This window comes from Zophobas morio, unplaced genomic scaffold, assembly GCF_036711695.1.
Source record: "Zophobas morio isolate AGI-343-1 ecotype UQ-CSIRO unplaced genomic scaffold, CSIRO_AGI_Zmor_V1 ptg000031l, whole genome shotgun sequence".
Classification (NCBI taxonomy): Eukaryota; Metazoa; Arthropoda; class Insecta; order Coleoptera; family Tenebrionidae; genus Zophobas; species Zophobas morio.
Genome location: NW_026972136.1, coordinates 3,361,930 through 3,387,849, shown reverse-complemented (window position 1 = coordinate 3,387,849; position 25,920 = coordinate 3,361,930). Strand labels below are relative to the sequence as shown.

Genomic DNA, 25,920 nt, shown 5'->3' with positions numbered 1-25,920 from the left:
ATATGTAAAAATTCTTGGTTTATGATCATAAACGCTCTAGATCCTTCGAATTGGCACGTCGTGATGTACATTCCAAAATTTTTTGTAAATTTTGAGAAAAATTTTGAGAAAACTCAGTTTTTCAATGCCTTCCTATAAGAAAATTTTCGAGGACTTTAAAAAACTAACTAGAAAGCTGATGTTTATGTAGATTTCGGCTTACAGAAGTAAGGATTTAAAGATTAAAAAAAAATAATTTCAAAAATCTTGCTCTGGGACCATAAATATACTACATTTTTCGAATCAGCTCGTCGAGATATATTATACTATAATTTTTTGTGGATTTTGAGACAACTTTTTCATAAATTCATTTTTTCGGTGCCCTTCTAAAAAAAATTCTACTTTTTTTTGAGGATTTTTGAAAATTACCAATAGACATATTTATCTAAATTTTGACCCCCAGAAGTTTCTTTCGCTCTCATTTTTTTCGAAATTTCTACCATTTTTTCAGAATTGCATTTTAAAGTATGACAATAACAAATTAAAAAAAAAATCAAAAATTTTAGTCCGGCGCCATAAACACGAATTATATCCAGGCTTTTTTGTAGGCTTTTTAATTTTTTTCAAAAATTTAGTTCTTCAGTTCTACCTTTTTCGAACATTATCAAGATAATTTTTAGTGCCGTTTTTTCGAAAATTTCTGCCATTTTTCTAGAATCCCCCAATCAACTACGGCAACTTACAGGATTAAAAAAATTAATAATATCTTGCTTCGGAACTTTTTCAATTCAATTTCATTTCTTCGATTTTTCAGTTTTTAAATTTTTCAATTTTGCAACTTTTGGACTTTTCAATTATCCGATTTTCCGAATTCTTTCATTTTCAATTTTTCGATTTTACAATATTTCGTTTTTTGATTTTGTACTTTTTAGATTTTTAATTTCCCAAATTTACAATGATACGATTTCTAAATTTTTCGGTTCTTCTATTTTTTAAGCTCTTGATTACCAATTTAGATTTTTCAAGGTTCTCATTTTATTCTTTTTCGTTTTTTTCACTTTTCATTTCTCAATTGTACAATTTTTTTTTATTCGAAAATTTGAATAATCGAAAAACTGAAAAACCCAAAAATCAAAAATCGAATAACTAAAAAATCGAAAAAACTTGAAAAATCGCAAAACAGGAAAAACGAAAACTTGCGAAATCGAAGAACTGAAGAAACGAAAAACTGAAATATTGAAAAACTAAAAATCGAGAAGCATAAAATTCGAAACGAATCGAAAAATTGGAAAGAAGAAAAAAACGCCAAAGCGAAAAATAGAGAACCTAAAAATGAAAGAATCGTCAAAATTATGAAGTCGAAAAACCTAACACTCAGATTGAAAAATTAAAAAATTAGACAATCGATAAATGAAAAAGTTTTAAAATCCAATAACTAAAAAACGGAAAAATTCTAAAACCGTAAAATTGTAAAATTGAGAAATTTTAAAAGGATATTTTTCCAAATTTAAGGGACATAACTTCAAAACTAATTTTCGGGCCGGATATTCGATCCATTTATTATGGTACGGTGTCATTTTCAGATTATCTTTTTTTATTCTATGAGAAAAGTATGCTACACTAAAAAAATTATGCGATTTACTTTCAATAACAGCACGATTTATTTCCAAAGATATTTCTGTTACTTGAAAAAATTGTTTATCTCTAAAGGAAATCATAGTTTTTCAGGTTTTTGATGACTACAATTACAACTTATTTTCTAATTATCACGCAGACTAGATACGGGTTGATTATATTGTGTTCAATTTGTACTGAGTATCCGAAAAACGTGTTAGTAATTTTCGTTTATTGGTTTATTTTCAGCATTTGTTTTCCAAAACCATTGTTTTGTTTCTCAGTGGTTTGTAGGTGAACAGTTGCCCACCTTTCAGCCACTGATGAAATTAACACTTAGTTTCTTCACGATAAGATTAGTAATTAAATTACAAATTTTATATTTTGTTTTGATATTTACTGATATTTAAAAAAACATGAATAATTAGAGTACAGGTACTTTACTTAGAAACTTTAAACACTCAATAAATTTTAGTAATAGTTTTAATTCGTCAGAATTTAGTGACATCTATAATCAAGGTTTGAGGTTGTCAGTTATAAAGTAAGCGAAGTATAATGGTCCGAATATGAAACCTTGTAGAAGGCCAGAATTGACTTACTTAATTTGAACACATCGAAGTTAATAACAAAAACGGACTTAGAATCTAATCACAGCATCCGATAAATCCTAATTGTTTAATCTCAGGCATGATCGAACGTGACTAAGTCTAATATAATGCAACACTGTTTCAAATACTCGAGAAAATTTACAAGGTAAAATTATGGATCGATAAGTGTCAACTTCATTTTGTTCGCTTTTCTTCATACCGTCCTGATATTCGAGAGCTCTCACACGTAAGAATACGTGCCAGACTTAAGTGACAGATTAAAGACAGCAGATAATAAAAAGCGAAAACACTTGTACATGCTTTTATACAAAAAAGCCATCCCATCAGCTCCCGATGTAACTTAATTTCCATTTTTTATAAGCGACTAGTCGTGTCTCAAGTCGGCAAAAAATGTTACAAAACAGTAAATAAATAATTTCCAGGTTACACAATTTGTCTGTCCGAATATCGCTGCATTATTTATATAATCAGTGTAATGATTTATTCATGACACCGAAAAAGAAAGTCCGACAACACAAAAAAATTCCACGTCTTAAACTTATCTGCGAATCCTTGACTACCAACTTACAAAAGCGAAATATATATTAACCGGGACAGACCATTCTTCTTCAACCCGCCCCTAACGAACCCTAACCTACCCCAACGCAAATACGTCAGCGCTCCCCGGCTCCACGCCGAAAAAAGTAGATAAATGAGTCCAGGCTGATCCCCGTCACGTGACGGGAATCCCGATTTTCCGGCGTACATCATCCAGTCTGGCCGCGAATTCTGCTAATATTTAATAATGAAGCCGTCGTCGAGGACGTGCACGTGTTGGGGAATATCAAAATTCATTCCGACGGTATTAAGATAAATCGCTTCTTGTCTTTGGCGAGAAAAATTGTTTAGCAAACTTGGGAAATAAACTGTTCTTCATATCGCCGGCACAAATTGGATTTCGCTAAGCTGAGCGCCCGATAATCAGGTTTACGGCAGCATCCCATTTGGATAAAAAAATCTTATTTCAGGGAGTGATGGTTATCTGAGTCCTATTATCGGGGATGAATAGGTATTGGGTGTATGAGGAATCTCGTTGTCCGCTCGGGATGGTCAGGGAATGGCGGCGTAAGTGAGTTTGGTGTGTCCTTAAGGAGGAAATGAAGACGCTCGGGCGAATTTCCGATGAGGTATTATGGGAGAAATTGGTCGAAGGTTATTTCAACGATTCTCGCTTATTTGAGAAATTATATATAAAAAATTTTCCAATTTTCCAACTTTTGAAATTCTCAGTTTTTATATTTTGCAAATTTTCGATTTGTTTCTCGAGTTTTCAGTTTTCTATTTGTAATTTTTCGTTTCGGTTTTCTAGTTTTCTTATTTTTTCAATTTTTTTATTAAAAAGAAAATCCAATTTACAATTACAACTCTTCGAGTTTTCATGTTCAAATTTTTCAAGTTTTCGATTTTCCAAATTTTTAATGTTTCAATTTTTAGATTTTTTAGCTTGTCGATTTTTCAGTTTATTGTTTCTTCTATTTTTGATTTGCAATTTTTCTAGTTTTCATTTTAAACATGTTCTAATTTTAATTTTTTCCCGTTTTATTATTATTTTTTTAATTTCAAGTTTCTCGATTTTTGGTTTCTTGAGTCCTTCGATTTGCACTTTTACGAGCTTCCACTTTTTCGTTTTCGCAATTTTTCGTTTTACACAACATTTGAAAAAAGTCAATTTCTCAATTGTCTCCCCTAAGAAAATGTCGACCTCTTTTCGAACATTTTGGAAAATTTTCCAAAGAGAGTTTTATGTAAATTTTTTGAGAATCAGCACGTTCAAATCCATATTGCCCGAATTTTTTGTGATTTGTTTTTGTACATACTTTATCAAAACCTCGGGTTTTCAACACTCTCCTCTAAACAAATTTCGACTTTTTTCAAGCATCTTTGAAAATTATCCAGAGGTTTTTTTGTGGAATTCAATTTCCAGAAGTTATTTTCAAACTCATTTTTTTTTAAATTCCCGCAATTTTTACAAAATTGCTCAATCAACTATGGCAAATTAGAGAAAAAAAAACATGAACTTCAAAAACTTGCTCAGGGACCTAACAATATTTTTTGAAAGTTAGCACGTCAAGATCTGTATATTCTGGAAATGTTTTTAACTTGTTTAAAAACTCAATTTGTCAATGCTCTCCCCTGCGATTTTATAGATTTTGCGATTTTTGGATTTTCCTTCGTTTTGATTTTATAGTTTTTTGTTTTTCAATTTTACATTTTTTGTTCATTGTCGTTTTCTTCAATTTTTGATCTGCATTTTTTCTAGTTTTCATTTTAAATATGTGTTAATAATAATAATAAATTTTAAGTTTCTCACTTTTTCAATTTTACGAATTTAGAATTTATCCATCTTTCAATTATTGGATTTTAAAACTTTTTCATTTATTCTATCTTTCAGTTTCTCAATTTCTCGATATTTAATTTTTCGATTTTTCGATCCCTCAATGGTACAGTTTTTTGACTTCGGAATTTCGACGATACTATAATTTTTTGATTTTCCAATGTTTCGATTTGTAATTTTGGGTTTCGGTTTTTTATTTTCCTTGTATTTTCAATTTTTCGATTTTTCAATATTTTAATTTCATAATTTTTTGATTTCTGAGTTTACTCGGAAATGTTTTCAGTTCTTCGTTTCTTCAATTTTTCAATTTGCAATTTCTCAATTTTTCATTTTTTTGTTTTTATTTTAAAAATTTTCAGTTTTTCGGCTTTTCAACTTTTTTTCGATTTTTCTTCTGTTTATATTTTAAAATTTTTATTTTATCCAGTTTCGGTCTTCTGTTTCTTCAATTTTTGATTTCGAAGTTTTATGATTATAGAAGTGATCCATTTTTCAATGATTGGATTTTAAAACTTTTTCAATTATTCGATCATTCAATTTTTCGATTTTTAGTTATTGAATTTATCGATACCTTTTTTTTTCAAATTTTCGATCTCTCAGTGTTACAGCTCTCGAGTTTGGAATTTTGACGATTCTATAATTTTTTATTTTACAATGTTTAGATTTTAGTTTTTCGATTTTTCTTCTTTTAGATTTTATAATTTTTCGTTTTTTCAATTTAAATGTTTCAGTTTTATTTTTAAATTTTTTGGTTCTTCAATTTGCAATTTTTCAGTTTTTCGATTTTTCGGTTTTTACAGTTTCTAACTTTTTTAATAATAATAATAATTTTTTTCATTTTTTCAGTTTTATGATTATCGAACTGATCCATTTTTCAATGATTGGATTTTAAAACTTTTTCATTTATTCGATCATTCAGTTTTTCGATTTTTCGGTTTTTACAGTTTCTAACTTTTCGATTTTTCGTCTTTTAGATTTTATAATTTTTGGCTTTTCAATTTAAAATTTTTTAGTTTGTCGATTTTTCAGTTTTAAGTTTCTTCAATCTTTGATTTGCAATTTTTTAGTTTTCATTTTAAATATGTAATAATAATAATAATAATTTTTTAAATTTCTCACTTTTTCAATATTACGAATTAAGAATTTATCCATTTTTCAATTTTTGAATTTTAAAACTTTTTCATTTATTCGATCTTTTAATTTTTGGATTTTTAATTTTTCAATTTCTCCATATTTAATTTTTTAATTTTTCGATCCCTCAATGTTACAGTCTTTTGACTTTGGAATTTCGACGATTCTATATTTTTTTGATTTTCCAATTTTCGATTTTTTGGTTTCGGTTTTTTATTTTCCTTCTATTTTCAATTTTTCGATTTTTCAATATTTTTATTTCATAATTTTTTGATTTCTCAACTTAAATATTTTGAGTTCTTCGTTTCTTTAATTTTTCAATTTACAATTTCTCAATTTTTCATTTTTTTGTTTTTATTTTAAAATTTTTCGGTTTTTCGGTTTTTCAACTTTTGGGTGTTTTAATTTTTAGATTTTACGATTTTTCGATTTTTCTTCTGTTAAACTTTATATTGTTCGGCTTTTCAGTTTTAAAGTTTTTATTTTAACTATTTTCGGTCTTCTGTTTCGTCAAGTTTTCGTTTTAAATATGTAATAATAATAATAATTTTTTTCACTTTTTCAGTTTTATGATTATCGAACTGATCCATTTTTCAATGATTGGATTTTAAAACTTTTTCATTTATTCGATCATTCAATTTTTCGATTTTTTTTTTCAAATTTTCGATCTCTCAATGTTACAGTTTTTCGAGTTTGGAATTTTGAGGATTCTATAATTTTTTATTTTACAATGTTTAGATTTTAGTTTTTTGATTTTTCTTCTTTTAGATTTTATAATTTTTCGCTTTTTCAATTTTAGATATTTAGTTTTAATTTTTCAATTTTTTAGTTCTTCAATTCTTTGATTTGCAATTTTTCAGTTTTTCAATTTTCCAACTTGTGAATTTTTCAATTTTTAGAATTTGCAAATTTTCGATTTGTTTTCAGTTTTTAATTTTTGAATTTTTCGATTTGTAATTTTTTATTTCGGTTTTTTATTTTCATAATTTTTTTCAATTTTTCATTTTTTTTTGTTTCTGTAGCATATGCTACTCTTCGAGTTTTCATTTTTAAATTTTTGAGTTTTTCGATTTTCCAAATTTTGGGTGTTTCAATTTTTAGATTTTCCATTTTTTGCGATTTTTCTTGTTTTAAATTTTAAAATTTTAGCTTTTTAAATTTTGGATTTTTTTGTTTGTCGATTTTTCGATTTTTAGATTTTCCAACTTTTCCATTTTTCTTCTGTTAGATTTTATAATTTTTGGTTTTTCAATTTTAAATTTTTTAGTTTGTCGATTTTCCAGATTTTAGTTTCTTCAATTTTTGATTTGCAATTTTTTTAGTTTTCGTTTTAAATATGTAATAATAATAATAATAATAATTTTTTAAATTTCTAACTTTTTCAATAGTACGAATTAAGAATTTATCCATTTTTCAATTATTGAATTTTAAAACTTTTTCATTTATTCGATCTTTTAATTTTTCGATTTTTCGTTCTCTCAATCGTCAAAATTCTAAATTTTCGACTTTAGAAATTTGACGATGTTATAATTTTTTGATTTTACAATTTTTGGGTTTTCAATTTTGGCGCTTTGGCGTTTCTTCTTTCCAATGTTTCCATTCATTTTTTTTCAATTTGCAATTTTTCGAGTTTCCACTTTTTTGATTTCGCAATTTTTCGTTTTTTGATTGTTTTATTTTTAATTTTTCGGTTTTTCAGTTTTAAGATTTTTTAAATTTTCGAATTAAAACATGGAAAATTCGCAAAATTGTGCAACTGAGAAATCAAACATGAAAAAAACGAAAACGTATAAAATGAAAACCTTGAAAAATCTAAACCGAAAATCAAGAACTTGAAAAATTAAAGAACCGAAAAATTGAAAAATCGAACCACTGTAAATTTAGAAACTTGAAATCGAAAAAGTGCAAAATCTAAAAAACGAAATATTGAAAAATTGAAATATTGAATATTAAAAAGAATTCGGAAAATCGGATAATTGAGAAAACCAAAAATTGCAAAATTGAAAAATTACAAAAATGGCATATCGAGAAATTGAAATTGAACGAAACTGAGTCGAAATTGAAACGAAATTGAGTCGAAATTGAAAATCCTGTGGTTTGTCATATTTGATTGGGCGATTCTGGAAAGTGGTAGAAATTTTCGAAAAAATGGGCCTAAACATTAACTTCTTGGGGCTGAAATGTACATAAAAATTCTGTTGGTAATTTTCGAAAACGGTCGAAATTTTCTTCACATTGAATTTTTGAAAAAGTCAAAAAACCATAAAAAATTCTGGAATGTAATAAATCCGAAGGTAACTTCTGGGAATCGAAATCAAAATCTCTTCAGTTAATTTCCGAAAAGGCTCGAAAAAGTCTGAGCTGACCTAGATTTTATATTGTATAGTGCAATCTGATTATTAAATCATACATTAGACAAATTTTAAAATGACCCAATTAATTTTTTGCATTGAGCGTTTAAATAAAATTAATTAAAATTTTGTAAATACTAAATCAGTGTCACAATTAATTATATATTATTATTATTAAAAAGATCTGATCAACAAATGAGCCAACTTTAGAACGTTTTTATTGATCGCTAGATTAAATTTTTACTAATTTTTCCAAAAAACGTAAGTCCACCTCGCCCAAAATAACCACCAAAACTATTTATTTTTGATCCGCTTTCAGAATTCACTTAAACATTTTAACGATAATAATTTGTCTTATAATAATAATAATTAAACAATAAGTACGTTACCACCCCCAAGTTATTTTGGTTATATCCCAACCACAAAACACCCCATCCCTCTCCAGATTAAACCGTCTCCACCAGTCCACCACGCGCCACAACCCCCTATATTACAAACACCCTATCCACCCTTCCAAGCTTTTAAATAAATGACACTTTTTTTATTAAATTCCTGAACCTAGTTCAGTAATGTACAACCTAAACCACTGCAATTTCCGTAAGTGCGCTGTTATGTAAATCCCAACCTCGGTTTTTATGTGTCGTCATACGCCTCATACGTTTTTCAACGACCATGTTTTTGGCTGGATGCTCGGATTGCGAATTTGGAGTTCTACCCTCTTGATAAATTTTATGGAGCATGGATTTCCGAGCTTTCGTGTAACAAGCTCACGTGCTAGACGGCGATAAATGGCCGGACCGAGAGCTCCAGAAAAAACGCGTCAAAATTATATGAATCATAACACATTTCTTCGGAGCATGAAGGGGTGAGGAGAAAAGTGGCAGTCGAACAAAGGGTGTTTTGTTTTGTTTTGGTTTTATTTATGTTTAGATTCGTTTTCGTAAGGAACTGGGGCATGAATGTGTGGTCAATTTGGGGTCCGTTACCGTAAGGTCTCGTGTGTCGCGAATTAGAATTTGTGAGATATCTGATATCAGCTCTTCAAACGAGAGGTGCTTAAGGCTGTTGCTACGCTGAAGTGGATAAGTGCTAGAGCCGATCGAAGCGCTGTAGATACAGTGGTGAAATTCCGGTTTGACGCTTTTGTTTCACTGTGGCGACACCCTTAAGAAAGACGTTTATATAAATTTTGAAGAAATTTAAGAAATCATAAACCATTATGTTTCTAATACCTGCTAGTATCAAACGAAAGCGGAATTTTAGCTTCATCAAATCCATCGCCGAGAAAGTGTTTGCTAGTTCTATGAGTAGCGCTTTACCGACCGAACTAGAAGGTAAAACGAGTACGGAACGCCTACTGCTTCAACTTTTCTAACAAAACTGGCTCTTATGCTACACGAGCATAAAGACAGAATTTTATCGGATAAAAATGAAAGTTCTAATAACGTGACAAATTTTTTATTCAAAATATAGGGCGAATTTCTAGTGTAATAAAAAATTGCTTCAAGGTTATTTAGACAGAACTTCCCTCGTCTTTGAAGTACGATCCACCAAATCCAACTTCTTCGAAAAATGGTTTTACAATTTTTACAGAATTTATTTCGCAAAATTTTGAGATGACATTAACAATATTTTAGGAAGGACAAGCAAAACGAAAAAAAAGATTATAAAAAAGTGACAAAGAAGGCAACTAAAAGAGGCGAATAAAAGACACCAATAAAAAGGCGACAAAAAATTGCGAAAATAAAGGGACAAAAATCGACTATAAAAAGAGGCAAAAAAGGCGCCAAAAAAAGGACGAAAAATAGGGTAAAAAAAATAAAAACTAAAAAACGATTAAAAAAGGCAATTGAAAAAAGGATGAACAGAGAAGGGCCCCCAAAGAAAAGCTTTACAAAAGGCTAGAAAAAATGCCAAAAATTATTCAAATACCGAAAAATGCGAAAAAACCGGTAACACAAAGGGGACTATAAAAAGCGAAAAACACAAAAAAAATGAACAGGAAGGTGACAAAAAAGAAGAAAGGTGAGAAACAAAGGCAGAAAACGTGGAATAAAAAAGGGCGAAAAAGGGACAAAAATCAGCCACAAAAAGGTACAAAAAAAGCGTCAAAAAAGGGCAAAAAGAACCAACAAAGGACCTAAAAACGCCAAAAAGAAGTAACAAAGAGAGAACAAAATAGGCGAAAATGGACCCTTAAAATGTAGAAAAAAAATGCTATAAAAATCGGAAAAAAGATGATTAAAAGACCGAACAAAAAAGGCCACTGGAAAAAAAGCAGAGAAAGCGACCACCAAAAAAAGGGTCAAAAAGCTAGAAAAACGTCAAAAGCTACGAAACAAAGCTAAAAAGCGATACCACCACAAAGGCGACTATAAAGAACTAAAAAAAACACAAAAGATACAAAAAAAATAGAAAAGAGCGACCGAAGAAAAAATAAAAAGAAGAGGCAAAAAATGTCAAAAAAGATGATAAAAAGGCGAAAATGGACGCCAAAATGCAGAAAAAATGCAATAAAAACCAGAAAATAAGATGAGTAAAACAAGGAACAAAAAAGCGACAGACAAGTTCACTTGAAAAAAGGACAGAAAAGGGCAACAAAAAAGAATGTCACAAAAGGCTAGAAACAACGTCAAGGCTATGCAAAAAGTGATAACGACACGAGAAAAGGCTAAAGAAACGATAACACAAAGGCGATTAAAAAAGCAAAAAAATACCAAGGGGGGCCAAAAGCCTTAACAAAAAGTTGAGCAAAAAGGCGACAAAAATAGGCCATAAAAAAGTAAGAAAAAGGCACCAAGAAGAGATCAAGTAGAACCAAAAAGAAGAAGAAGAGAACACCAAAAAAGGACAAAAAGAATAGAAAAAAGGCGAAAAGTGATTAAAACGGCGAACAAAAAAAAACCAAAAAAGGTCCCCAGACAAAGCTAGAAAAGGCGACTAAATAGGCCAAAAAAAAGCCTGACCTGACCTGACCTGACCTGTCCATAAAGTCTAAAAAACATAAAAAACTATGAAGAAGGTACAAAAAAAGGCGCAAAAAAGGACAACAAGGAACTAAAAAAAGAGATTAAAAACGCCAAAAAGAAGTGACAAAAAGAGAATAAAACAGGCGAAAATAGACGCTTAAAATGCAGAAAAAAATGCTATAAAAATCGAAAAAAAGAGGGAACAAAGAGCCACTGGAAAAAAAAGAGAGAAAAGGACCACCAAAAAAGGGTCGAAAAGCCTCAAGAACTATGAAAAAAAAAAATCGAAAAAATGGCGACAAGAACGCAAAGAAAAGCTGAAAAAAAAAACAAAGAGATCAAAAAAATTTAGAAAAGTACGACAAAAAAAAACGATAACAAAAAAGGCGAAAAGCGGGGAACAAAAAAAGAGCGAAAAAAAGAGACAAAAATATGTCACAAAGAAGGGGACAAAGAAAAAGGAGTCAAAAAAAAAAACAAAAAGAAGAGGCAAAAAAATGTCAAGAAGATGACAAAAAAGGGCGAAAATAGACGCTGAAAATGCTAAAAAAACGCAATAAACAGCAGAAAATAAGATGATTAAAATAGGAAACAAAAAAGCGCCAGAAAAGGTCACTTGAAAAAAAGGACAGAAAAAAAAAGAATGTCAGAAAAGGCTAAAAAAACGTCAAAGACTATGAAAAAAGCGAAAATAAGGTGATAACGACACGAAAAAAGGCTAAAAAAAAACGATAACACAAAGGTGACTACAAAAGCGAAAAAAAACCTAGGCAGGTCAAAAAACGTTAACAAAAAGCCGATCAAAAAGGGTGACAAAAATAGGCCATTAAAAGAGAAGAGAAAGGCACCAAAAAAGACCAAATAGAGCCAAAAAGAAGGACATGAGAACATCAAAAAATACAAAAAGAGCAGAAAAAAGGCGAACAGAAAAACCCAGAAAAGGTCACCAGAAAAAGTCAGAAAAGGCGACAAAAAAAGGCCAAATCTTACCTGATCTGACCTGACCTAACCAAAAAGGTCTAAAAAATATCAAAAACTGTGAAAAATTTGAAAAAGGCTAAAAAACTGTAACACAAACCCGACTAAAAAGCGAAAAAAAAAACACCAAGAGAAGGCAAAGAAAATCTTAACAGAAAGGAAACAAAAAGGGCGAAAATGGGGGACTAAAATTGACTACAAAAAAGGACAAATAAGGTGCCAAAAAGGCACCTTGTTTGCAAAAAAGAGTAAAAAGAAGATATAAAATCTCCAAAAAAAAAAGAAAAAACAAAAAAAGTGAAAATATACAAAAAATGCGATAAAAAACGGCACTAAAAAGCGGTAAAGAAGGTCACTAGAAAAAAAAAGGACAGAAAAGGGCCAGCAAAAAAAAGGGTCAAAAAGGGCTAGGAAAAATGTTAAAAACTATGAACAAATTTAAAAAATAAGGACAAGAACACGAAAAAGGCTAAAAAACAATAACACAAAGGCTACAAAAAAATCTGAAGAAACACCAAAAGAGGCCAAAAAAAAACTAGAAAAAAGCGAAAACAAAAAGCAGAAAAAAACGGGGAACAAAAAAGGGGCGAATAAAGGGATAAAAATCGGCCACGAAGAAGGAGACAAAAAAATGCGCCAAAAAAAGACAAAAAGAAGGAGCCAAAAAGAAGAGGTAAAAAACGCCAAAAAGGAACAAAACGGGGACAAAAAAAGGCGAAAAAGGACGTTCATAAGCAAAAAAGATGCAATAAAACTGAAAAAAGGACAGAATATGGCAACAAAAAAGAATGTCAAAAAAGACTAGAAAAACGTCAAAGACTACGAAAAAAGCGAAAATTTGATGATAAGTACAAGAAAAAGTAAAAAAAAGCATAAAATAAAGTCGATTAAAAAACACCAAAGAAAGACAAAAAACTTTAACAAAAAGGCCACCAAAAAAAAAAAGATTACAAAAATAGAACATAAAAAGAGAAAAAAAGGCACCAAGAAAAGACAAAATAGTGCCAAAAAGAAGAGCAAGAAAACACCAAAGAAATAGACAGAAAGAGCAGAAAAAGTCACCAGAATAGGCGCCAAAAAGGTCTAAAAAACATCAAGGTCTATGAAAAAAGCGAAAAGGGCTCTAAAAGGGTAACACAAAGGGTACTGAAAAGCGAAAAAAATCACAAAAAGGGGCCAAAAACAATTTAACAGGAACAGGACAAAAAAGAAGGACGACAACAAAGAAAGCTGAAAAGCTGAAAAAGGGATTAAAAAACGCAAAAGAAAGGCAAAATTTAACCAAAAAAGAGAGCTAAAAACGACAAAAGGAGGTGACAAAAAGAGGACAAAAAAAGCGAAAATAGACGCTCAAAATCCAGAAAAAAAGCTATAAAAACCGGAAAAAAAATGATTAAAACAAGGAACAAAAAAAAAACGGTAAAAAGGGCCACTAGAAACGAGGACGGAATAAGACCACAAAAAAGCGTCAAAAAAGGCTAGAAAAAACGTCAAAAAACCACACCAAACGAGGCCAAAAAACTTGGAAAAGGGCGACCACAAAGGCGAAAACGGGAAACAAAACAAAGAGTGAAAAGGAGACAAAAATCAGCCATAAAGAAGAGGGGACAAAGAAAAATGCACAAAAAAAAGAAGAAAAAAGTAAAAAAATAAACGCTCAAAATACAGAAAAAATGCTGTAAAAGCCGGAAATAAGATTATCAAAACAGAGAACAAAAAAATGCTGTAAAAAGATCTCCAGAAAAAGGGACAGAAATGGACCACCAAATAAATAACTAGATATCAATATGACCTCGAAAAACGTCAAAAACTAAGAAAAAATCGAGAAGATGATGAACAAGAACACGAGAAAGGCAAAAAAATAAGAAACGATAACACAAAGTGACTAGAAAAAAGCGAAAAGATACTAAGAGGGACCAGAAAACATGAACAAAATTCCAACCGAAAATAAGTCACAAAAAGGGAAGAGAAAAGTAGCAAGAAAAGACAAAAAAAATAAAAAGAAAAGCAAGAGAGTCCCAAAAAAGCGACAAAAAGAGGACAAAGAAAGGCGAAAATGGATTAAAACAAGGAAAAAAATATATAAAAAAGCTCAAAAAATATGAAAAAACGGGGTGCAGAAGTATATTATATATTTAAAAAATTTAGATACCATTTATTTCCCAAAATTTTGAGATGAGGGCACCAATTTTTTAACAAGGGCAAGAAAAACGAAAAAATGCTACAAAAAGGCCACAAAAAGATGTCAATAAACAAAAAAAAAAGCCAAATAAAGAACTAGCCAAATAAAGTGTCGAAAAATTGACAAAAATCGGTCATAGAGGACAAAAAGTGCAGAAAGAAATACTAGAAACGCAGAAAAATGCGATTAAAAAACAAAGAAAGATAAATAAAAGAATGGAACAAAAAGCGACAGAAAAGGCCACCATAAAAAGCGACAAAAACAGCTACCGAAAATATCGATAAAAAAGGCTAAAAAGACGTCAAAAATTATTAAAAAAGGCCATAAAAAACGAAACAAAAACGACAAAATAATTTGAGTAAAAAAAAAGGGAAAACACCAACAGAGAACAAAAAAATTCGTCAAAAACAAAAGCAACAATAAAAATGAAAAAAGGGGAGACAAAAATGACGGCATCTAATTCTGGGTTTTGCGTTTTTAATTTAAATTGTAAAATGTTGATAAACTATTATAAATCAAGACGGATTCATAAACTATAGGTACGGAAGCACGCTATATTATAAAAATTTAAACAGTATTTTGCCATGCAAAATTTTGAGTTGACGTTATAAAATTATTGGTGGGGATGATCAGGCAATGTGTCATTAGCGTTTCAATTTATATTAAAATAGCCGTTCTTTCGATGAAGTTAAAAATGTTGAGAGCCGCACGACTGAGGAGGCTGTCGAATTGCATTTAAAATAATTTAGTCGACAGAAAACTTTATGGCCATTTAGCATAAGTGTCAATTTTGTTAGAAAGCTAGAGACAAAAATTCCGCTTTGGTTATTCGATATTTGCAGATGTTGGTAATAGTAATAGTAGTTTCACATCCAATATTTTATGTAGATAAAAATTTAACAATAATTTTAAACAACACAACAGAGGTATAAATAACAACTTTCAACGCCAAAGCCTCAAGGTTATGATTCCAATAAAAAAACCATAACCAAAACTCGCAGTCAAGTTCAAATAAATGCTGAACACAGCACCCCCTCTACTACTCAAAACCAACTTGACCTTGTCGATCAGAGTGAATTAAACAATCCGCCGAACTCAACCACTTCTTCATTTCCGTTCACCACTTTTCTTCGCACCTCCGCATCCCATCTTGCATGCACTCTCGCTTCGCTTCAGCACCTGTGTGATTCCCCTGGATTTAGTGGTGGCTAATACAGGTCCCGTGTCACAGAATGTCTATGTACTTCTTCCGGCTGCACAACCTCCGCAGGGCCGAGGAGGACAAAAAGAAGAAGCAGCAACGTCGCAAGGGCAGAGTGGTGGGCTGTCATCGTTACGCGAACGCATTGACACTGGCGCCGAGCAGACTCTTCGAAAGGCCACCACTTACCCCATCGGACAGTCTAGACGAGGTGGCATTGCAGATTCCCAGGTGCTCTCCATATGTAAATATGTCATATACTTATTGTGGCTGTGTTGTGTTTGCGTGTCGTGTGTGAAGCGCTTTAGTTTTAAGGTCGCGGCGCCATCTGTGGGACGGTAGCCGAAGTTTCGGGCGCGGACTGTATTGATCGCTGGGGCGGCGGGAAGAGCGTATTTTTAATTTAAGCACGTGCGAGTTAAATCTCGTTCACACGTTTTTGTTCAATTTGAATACACGAACTACAACGTTACGTTACGCTATGTTTACGTAAAATTTAAAAAACTTATCTTAAAATCGTGTGTCACGTGTGGTCATCAGACGCCGAACATATAAAAGGTTTTACTTTAATATTTCAAATCAATAGAAAAGCTAATGACTGCATTTATTTAAATGATGGATGTAATGCGTCACGTTTTACTAAAAATAAAAAACGTAAATAACAATGTGCATATCGATTGGAACTAATAAAGTGCACCTTGACCTAATTACTTCTTTCCCCTACGAATGATAAAAATTTCATAAATCTCTTGAAAGCTATAAGATACGTTTCAGGCTTTGTTCTAATCGAAAAATCAATTATACTACTATTGTAAATTAGTAATGACGGTCTGGTGAAACGTATTTATGGGTAAATTCGTGTACATATTATTTATAATTTATTAGTGTTTGATGGAGGTAATGTTTGTGGAAACGTATTTCCTTAAGTTCTTTGATTGTGATAATTAAGGGTGATTTAACGAGGGTCGTGTTGTTTATTGTGTTGACCTACTGCAATCGAGATGGCGCTGTACAAACACGAGATTTGACTGGATATTAAAGAATTAAACACTGATTGATCACCTCGTGAAGGGTAAACAAAGATAAATTGTTTGAAAAAAGGAGACAAATTATATATAGTGAGTGTTGTCTGCTGTGTCTATATACAGGGTGTCTCAGTGTTTTGGTGGACTTTTGAAAAACATTGTTTATTTAGAGCTATATTTTATGTAGTGATTATATAATAAACATGTTTTTTTTGGGTGACCTTCAAATTCAGTTAAGTAACGTTCGCTAAAATTATTTTCAACTCTACAGAGTGTTCTGTTTGTGAAGCCATTTTTTTATGGAACAGTCTATATTATATATATTTTTAATATTTCTAGACTTTATAATCATACTTTATTTTTGAAATTTTGTTGCGACTTTGCCACGTTTTCCACGTTTTTTAATTTTTTTTTAGCAATGCAAGAGTTTACAACAGAACTGTTAAAAAAAATAAGTTGTGTATTATATTCAAAAAAGGACCACTCTGTATAGTTAAAAATTATTTTAGTGTAGAAGGGATGTTACAATTTTAATGTTTGATTTTTTTATTTTCAATAATTGATAACATGATAAAATATCCAGTAAGGTGCGTTTAGTGACTCACCCTGTATATAAAACTGAAGCATGGTTAAGAGTACATACAGGATGGTTAAAATTGACGCACCAATAACTCAACGGCACATTATGAAGTTGATTGAAGTATGTATTATCAAATAATTACTGAGGCAGTGGGAATGAGAAATGAGATATAAAAGAGAATGAGAATGATGAAAACGAAAATGAGAATGAAAATAATAAAAAGAGTGGGAATGAGACTGGGAATGAGAATAAAGAGCATGAGAATGACGAAAATAAGAATGAAAGAATGAGAATGAGAATGAGAACGAAAATGAAAACGGGAACGAGAACGAGAAGTAGAATGAGAATAAGAATGGAAATGAAAATGAGCATGAGAATGACAAGAAGAAAAACGAGATTAGCAATGAGAATGGGAATGGGAATGGGAATGAGAATTAGAAAGAGAAGGAGACAAAGAAGGAGAATGGGAGTAAAAATTATAAGGACAGCAGGCACCTATTTATTTTATCAAGAATCGGTTCGTCCCCAACCTCACATTTACAAAAAAAAAAAAAATATGTATAATATATAAGTTGGTAAAACAAAAAAGTTATATTTAGAATACTAAATAAAAAAGTAAATCTAAAACCAAGGGAATGAAAATGAAAATTATGAGAATAAGGATGAAAATGAGAATGATTAAAATGAGAGTGATCAGACTGAGAATGTTGAGAATGAGAATGGGAATGGAAATGGGAACCGAAATGGGAATAAGTGAGAATGGCAATGATAATGATCAAAATGAGAATGAGATTGGAAATGCAAATAGGAATGGAAATGAGAATGATGTGGATGAAATTGATGAAAATAATGAGAATGGGATTGAGAACGGGAACCAAAACGAAACGAGAATGACCACAAAAACTGAGAATTAGAATGAGAATGATGAGAAGAATGAGAATGAAATTGAGAATGAGAATAATGAGAATGAGAATGACGTGAATCTGTATGAGAATGAGAGTGAGGATGGAAATGAGAAAGTTGAGAAGGAAAATGATGAGAATAAGAACCAGAAAGAGAACAAGAATGAAAACGAGAAGGAGATTGAGAATTAGAATGAAAATAAGAATGAGATCGAGAATGAAAATGAAAATGAGAATGAGGATGTAAATGAGAATGAGAATGATGAGATTTAGAATGATGAGAATGATAATGATGAGATTTAGAATGATGAGAATGAGAATGATGAGAATGAGAATGATGAGAATGAGAATGATGAGAATGAGAATGATGAGAATGAGAATGATGAGAATGAGAATGATGAGAATGAGAATGATGAGAATGAGAATGATGAGATTGAGAATGATGAGAATGAGAATGATGAGAATGAGAATGATGAGATTGAGAATGATGAGAATGAGAATGATGAAAATGAGAATGATGAGAATGAGAATGATGAGAATCATAATTATGAGAAGTAAAATAGGAATGGAAGTGAGAATTAGATAAAGAAGGAGAAGGAGACAAAATTGGAGAATGAGAGTAAAAATTATAAAGGCAGGGGATAGCTACTTATTTTAAAGCGAAGAAAATGAGAATTAGAATGAAAATGATGAGAATAAGGATGAAAATGGATATCAGAATGAGAATGAGAGTGATAAAAATCAGAATGATCAGACTTAGGATAATGAGAACGTGAATGGAAATGAGAATGAAAATGGTAGTGGAAATGAGAACGGAAATAGGAATGCGTATGGCAAAGATAATGATGAGAATGATCAAAATCGGACTGGGAGTGGAAATGCAAATGGGCCTGGAAATGAAATTAATGAGATTGATGAGAATGATCTAGATGAGACTGATGAAAATAATGAGAATAAGAATGAGAACGAGAACCAAAACGAAACGAGAATGACCACAAGCATGTGAACGATTACCAGACCGATAATTAGAATGAGAATTATGAGAAAAATGGGAACAAAAGTAGGAATGGAAATAAAGGAACTAATGAGAATGACGTGAATCAGTATGATGAAAATGAGAATGGGAATAGGAATGAGAATGGGAATGGGAATGAGAAAGATGGGAAAAAAAATGATGAGAATAAGGATGATGAGAATGAGAACCATAAAGAGAACGAGAATGAAAATGAGAATGAAATGAAGTGAGAACGGGAATGAAATGAGAACGAGAATCAAATGAGAATGAAATGAGAATGAGAATGAAATGAGAATGAGAATGAAATGAGAATGAGAATGAAATGAGAATGAGAATGAAATGAGAATGAGAATGAAATGAGAAGGAGAATGAAATGAGAATGAGAATGAAATGAGAATGAGAATGAAATGAGAATGAGAATGAAATGAGAATGAGAATGAAATGAGAATGAGAATGAAATGAGAATGAGAATGAAATGAGAATGAGAATGAAATGAGAATGAGAATGAAATGAGAATGAGAATGAAATGAGAATGAGAATGAAATGAGAATGAGAATGAAATGAGAATGACAAGGAAATGAGAATGAGAATGAAATGAGAATGAGAATGAGAATGAAATGAGAATGAGAATGAGAATGAAATGAACATGAGAATGAAGTGAGAATGAGAATGAAAATAAGAATAAGAATAGCAACAGTTATGAAACGAGAATGGGAGTGGGAGTGAGAATTAGAAAGAGAAAAAGAAGGAGAACAGAATAGGAGAATGAGAGTAAAAATTATAAAGGCAGCAGGTAGCGATTTATTTTTATAAGACAAGTTAGTGAGTAAAATAAAAAAAACATATTTAGAATATTAAATAAAAAAGTAATCTGAAACCAAGAGAATGAGAATGAGAATGATGCGACAAAGGATGAAGATGAGAATGAGAATGATAATGATCACACTGAGAATGACGAGAATGAAACCATCGGAATGGAAATGGTAGCGGAAATGAGAACGAAACTGGGAATGAGGGTATGGAAATGATAATGAAAATGATGAGAATAAGAATGAGAACGAGAACCAAAACGAAACGAGAATGACCACAAGCATGTGAACGATTACCAGACCGATAATTAGAATGAGAATTATGAGAAAAATGGGAATAAAAGTCGGAATGGAAATAATGGAGATCATGAGAATGACGTGAATCAGTATGATGAAAAAGAGAATAGGAATAGGAATGAGAATGGGAATGGGAATGCGCAGAGGTGGGAAGGGATATGATGAGAATAAGAATGATGAGAATGAGAATGAAGTAAGAACGAGAATGATATGAGAATGAGAATGAAATGAGAATGAGAATGAAATAAGAATTAGAATGAAATGAGAATAAGAATGAAATGAGAATGAGAATGAAATGAGAATGAGAATGAAATGAGAATGAGAATGAGAATGAGAATGAGAATGAGAATCAGATTGAAATGAACATGAGAATGAAGTGAGAATAAGAATGATAAGATGATAATGATCACACTGAGAATGACGAGAATGAGACCATGGGAATGGAAATGGTAGCGGAAATGAGAATAAAACTGGGAATGACGGTATGGAAATGATAATGAAAATGATGAGAATAAGAATAGGATTGGAAATGCAAATAAGAATGGAAATGAGAATGATGAGACTGGGAATGACGTGCATAAGATTGATGTAATGAGAATGAGAATAAGGTGAATCAGCAGGTATGTATGAGACTGAGGATGGAAATGAGAAAGGTGAAAAGGACAATGAAGAGAATAAGAATGAAAATGAAAATGAGAGCGAGAATGAAAATTAAACTCAGACTAAAAATGAAAATGAGAATAAAAACGAGAATGAAAATGAAAATGCAAATGAGAATGAAAAAGAGGATGAAAACGAGAATGGAAAAAAGAATGAAAACGAGAATGATAACGGGACTGAAAACGAGAATGAAAACTAGAATGAGACCAAATAAAAAAGTAAATCTAAAACAAAGAGAATGAGAATGAAAATGAAGAGAATAAAAATGAAAAAGATAATAAGAATGGGAATAAAAAAGAAAATGGGAATGAGGGAATGAGAATCATGAGAATGAAAAAGAGAATGAGAATGGTAATGGAAATGGTAGCCGAAAGAACAGAAGTGGGAATGAGTCAGTATGCCAATGATAATGATGAGAATGGGATTGGAAATGCAAATAGGAATGAAAATGAGGATGAATGATGAGACTGCGAAAGATGTGGATGAGAATGACCTAGATGAGATTGATAAAAATGATGGGAATGGAAATGATAACGAGAACCAAAATGAAACGAAGATATTCACAAGAACGAGAACAAGTACAAGACAGAGAATTAGAATAAGGATGGAAATGAGAAAGCTGAGAAAGAATATGATGAGAATAAGAACCAGAAAGAGAACGAGAATGTAGACGAGAATGAGATTGAGAATTAGAATAAGATCGCGAATAAAAGTGAAAATGAGAATGAAGATGAAAATGTGAATAAGAATGAAAATAAGAATGAGAATGATGAGAAAAATGGGAAAGAAAATAGGAATGAGAATAATGAGAGTTGGGATGACGTGAATGAGTAAATGAGAAAGTTGAGAAGGAAAATGATGAGAATAAGAACCAGAAAGAGAACGAGAATGTAAACGCGAAGGAGATAGAGAATTTGAATGAAAATGCGAACGAGAGCGAGAATAAAAATGAAAATGAGAATGAGGACGAAAATGAGAATGAGGATGATGGGAAAAGAGGGAATGAGAATAATGAGAGTGGGAATGACGTGAATCAGTACGATAAAAATGAGGATGCAAATGAGAAAGGTAAGAAGGAAAGTGATGAAAATAAGAATGATAAAAATGAGGACCAGAAAGAGAACGGGTATGAAAACGAGAAGGAGAATGAGAATTAGAATGAAAATGAGAATGAGGATGAAAATGAGAATGGGAGTGGGGGTGAGAATTAGAAAGAGACAAAGAATGAGAAAAAATAGGAGAATGAGAGTAAAAATTTGAAAGACGGGAATAAAAAAATAAATCTTAAGCTACTGGAATTAGAATATAAATGATGAGAATAAAGATGAAAATGAGAAAGACAAAATATTGATTTAGACAGACTAAAAAGTATGAAAAATTAGCCATTGTTGCCAAATTGAATCTGAACAATTTTTTTGTAATGTTATAAACTATGGATTCTTCTAAAATTATTTTGAACAATAAAATCCTTCTTTTTAATTATTTTTTCTTTGCTCACTAACACTTTTAGATCACTTGTATACAGGGTTTTTGCAATTTGTAAGTTGTCAGTTTTTTCATTGTTTTAAATGGCATAATCTGCCTGCTATAATAATAGTGTCGAATTTGTCTCTAAATAAGCTAAATTTTAACAAATCGGGTACCAATAAAAGCCATTTAGAAATAAATAATTAAATACAGAGTGTTCCATTTGAATAATATTTTTCACACCTTTTTCAAGGAAACGCAACGAAAAAATTTGGGGCAAGATTTTGATCACCTAATTATAATAATATACAGGGTGTTACAAAAATGTGTAATTCAACGACGCCAGATTTTCGCTAAACTCCATTATGCAAAATTCTCTGCTATAAAATGTAATTTTTGTGTTGGCAGTTTGTCGCTGCATGAAACGCTTTCGATGTCTTACTTCCCGAAAACTCAAACACTAGACGCCACTGTGTACTAATATTAGATATTTTCAGCAAAAACAAAATGAAAAAGTCACCACCCTGTATATTTAGACTGGTGGCTATAACTTATCATTTATCAATTATTTCAACCAATGCTATTGTTTCTAATGAATTATTTATGTATCGACATAAATTAATTTGTTTTTGTGTAATATATTTAACATTTATGCACAATAAATTATACAATCAGCTATGTAATTTCACAAATAGCGGGCCATTTTTTTGCAAAACTTATCTCAGGAATCGATTAGCATAAAAGTTGTTTATTAAATTTAATTTTAAATTGATATCTCTACATAATAACAGCTAGATGCTAAGACGATCCAGATATTAGTTTACAAGAATAGATACACCTGAATATTTTACATTCAAGACGCCCCCTATTATTCACTGTGTCAACTGAACTAAAAATATGCCCTGTAACTTATCTTAAAAACGTGACCGAATTTCCGGATCGTAATCTATAAATTTTAATAAAAAATGAGTCTAACCTACAAATCAGTTTTCAGGGGAGTTCCAATTGTGATAGAATTGTTCAGTTTCAGATTTTTATTTTCACTGTCTTTTAACATTATCTTGTTTATTTATACATGTTTGATTTCAGCTACAGTTAAAATCGGAAAGCTTTTGTCGTAAGACTGAGCTTGCAAAAGTTCCTGTAAACAATTGTTGCCCCATTTCCTGTTTATTCTATTTACTTCAGGTTTTCAGCTTTTTTGGACTTGGATTTGCTATTTTTCTTATTTTGGAGTTAGTCGTGCTTTTAGAGCTTTAGTCTGCAGACTTTGAAGCAGAAAAAGCTCCGTCTTTTGTGTTTTTTGATACAATTAATTATTATTATGTTGACAATGTAAATCAACAGGTGGTGAATCTGTACCATAGAAGAATAAATAACTTTTTTATTACATTGTATCATGTTCCACCTAGTTTCCTATTTTATTCAGCGTAAAGAGATCAAGGAGGATATTATTTTGTTGTTGCTAGAATTTTTTCTTCTGTTTACGCCTGTTACCGACCATCTAATTTTGATTGAAGGAAAAATCGAAGTGTTTTAGATTTATCGCTCCCCAACGTGTCCTACGAACATATTTTCAGTATAAACATTTCTGCCTTCAAAGTATTTTTCTGTATTTGTTTATCGTGAAAGTACGATATTTGGACTTTCCATTTACAAAATTGAAAACGATCTCGGGTATATCTAAAACACAACGCTGGAAACTCGAGCTTAAAAAACCTGAAAAACTGTGCATCGCCAATGAAACTCTTTTTTGCTGGATTTTAGTGGGGATTACGTGTCATATTAGAGCGAAAATTGCGCTGTATGCATTTTTCGTTGCCAATAAAGCACCCAATGAAACCGTAAAACCCTGAAAGATATTTTTTCCTCACAATTCAGCAGTGATTAGTTCGCACAAAAGCGCCATGTTCAGGAAACTGAAAAGCTTTTCGGACACTCTGTACCCAAACTTAAAACACGTCACCTCGGGCTGCGCACAATTTTCCCGTTTATTGGATTATCACATGAATGTAGTTATCTCTAGTGCATCGACCATATTTACCAAAATTGCATTAGGGGTGCTATCAATACAAGCACAATTTAAATCATCTGAATAATGCAGATCGCTTTACCATTATCCTGCTTTCATCCAACAGGAACAAAGCAACGACTCCTTTTATTACAATCCTTCCAGGATCTCCTAGAATGCACCGCTGCTCCTTGAAGTATCAAACTTCCATTTGTGCACTCAGATTAGTGAGGGTTTTTAAAACAGGAAAACACCCCCTGACGTGATAACGGCGTCCGTGACATTGTTCATTCAAACAACATTTAATTAGCAAATGGATATCTATTATTTAAGCTCTGAATGTCAGACATGAAAGCCTAAAATTGAAAGTTTCGTTTTTGCGATGAAATGTTCTATCTCTGTACATACAAATGCACTTGCAATCAACTCCCACGGGGTGCTCTTTTCGAGGAGTTGTCTTAAATGTTTCGCTTTGTGGAGTCGGATAAACGAGACATAGAAATGTTGTTTGTATGCAGAAGGTACTTTTAGAGGAAACGAAGACGTTGTTCGATAATTTTATGAAAGTGCATATTTTATGAGGGAGGACAAGGCTGTTGTTGTTATTATTATTGGAAGTTGTGCATGAATATGAAATATTGTAACACCACGGGTGCTGCTGGAAATAGAAATTGCATTGACTTTTTTTAGTCGGTCTGACACACGGTTTTCTTGACTTCAAATGTGTAACTTTAATAATGATAATATCAATAATTTTTATGTATGAACAAATTTATTAAAACAATTGCCAAAAGAGTTATTCATTCACCTGATATCCAAATATCTGGAATTTTTGGTATATTTGGAATCTTTATAATCTTTAGAGCCTTCGGAATTCTCAAAGTGTTTACATTTTTTTGGAATTTTCAGCCTATAAAATACTCGAAATTTTAAGTCTTCACAATTTTCGGAATCTTTTTGGTCTCTTTAAAATCTTCAGAATTTTCAGTATCTTCATTCAGAATCTTCAATCTTAACTCAGAACCTGCAAAATCTCTAGAATTTCTAAAGTCGCGGAATATCGGGAATATTTGAAAGTTCTGAAATATTTTGAATCTTGGAAGTCTTCGAATCTTCTTTTTTTTTGGAATCTTCAGCCTTCAAAGGAATCTTCAGAATCTTTCAATTCTTTACAATGTCTGAAAAATGTGGAGGCTCGGAATATCCGGGATTTTTTAAATTTCTGGAAGTTGTGCAATATGATTTTAGAATCTTCGGAATCTTCAGTCTTCAGATTTTTTGGAATCTTCAGTCTTCAGAGTATTCAGAATATTCAGAATGTTAGGAATCTTCAAAATCTTTCGATTATTTAGCATTAAAATATTACAGAATATCTAGAGACCTAGAATATCCGAAATTTTTGGAAACTTCTGGAATCTCTAGAGTGTCGGAATATCCGTAATTTTTGAAATTTCTGGCCATTCTGGAATATTTGAAACCTTTATGATCTTAGAATCTTCGGAAACTTCAAAGTCTCCAGATTTTTTGGAAACTTCAGCTTTTGAAAAACTCGGAATTGTCATTTTTTGGAATTTTTAGAACCTTCAGAATCTCCATGATCTTCAGAAATTTTTGAATTTTTGGAATGACTAGAATCTCTGGAATCTTCGGAACATTTAAAATTTTTGGAATCTTTATATTCTTCAGAGTCTTCGTAATCTCAGTCTTCAGAATTTTTGTAATCTTCAATGTTCGAAATATCTAGAATTTTCAGGAACTTTAAAATCT

At 31.3% G+C, this 25,920-nt stretch overlaps 1 protein-coding gene across 1 annotated transcript in view; it reads left to right on the top strand.

The window, feature by feature from the left end:
* LOC135139545 (potassium channel subfamily T member 1) overlaps positions 1-25,920 on the top strand; it is a 238,221-nt gene that overhangs the window by 4,884 nt on the left and 207,417 nt on the right. Inside the window, exon 2 of the mRNA XM_064069828.1 lies at positions 15,418-15,618. Within this exon, the coding sequence (XP_063925898.1) occupies positions 15,418-15,618 (201 nt within the window). The remainder of the gene's footprint in view (positions 1-15,417; positions 15,619-25,920) is intronic.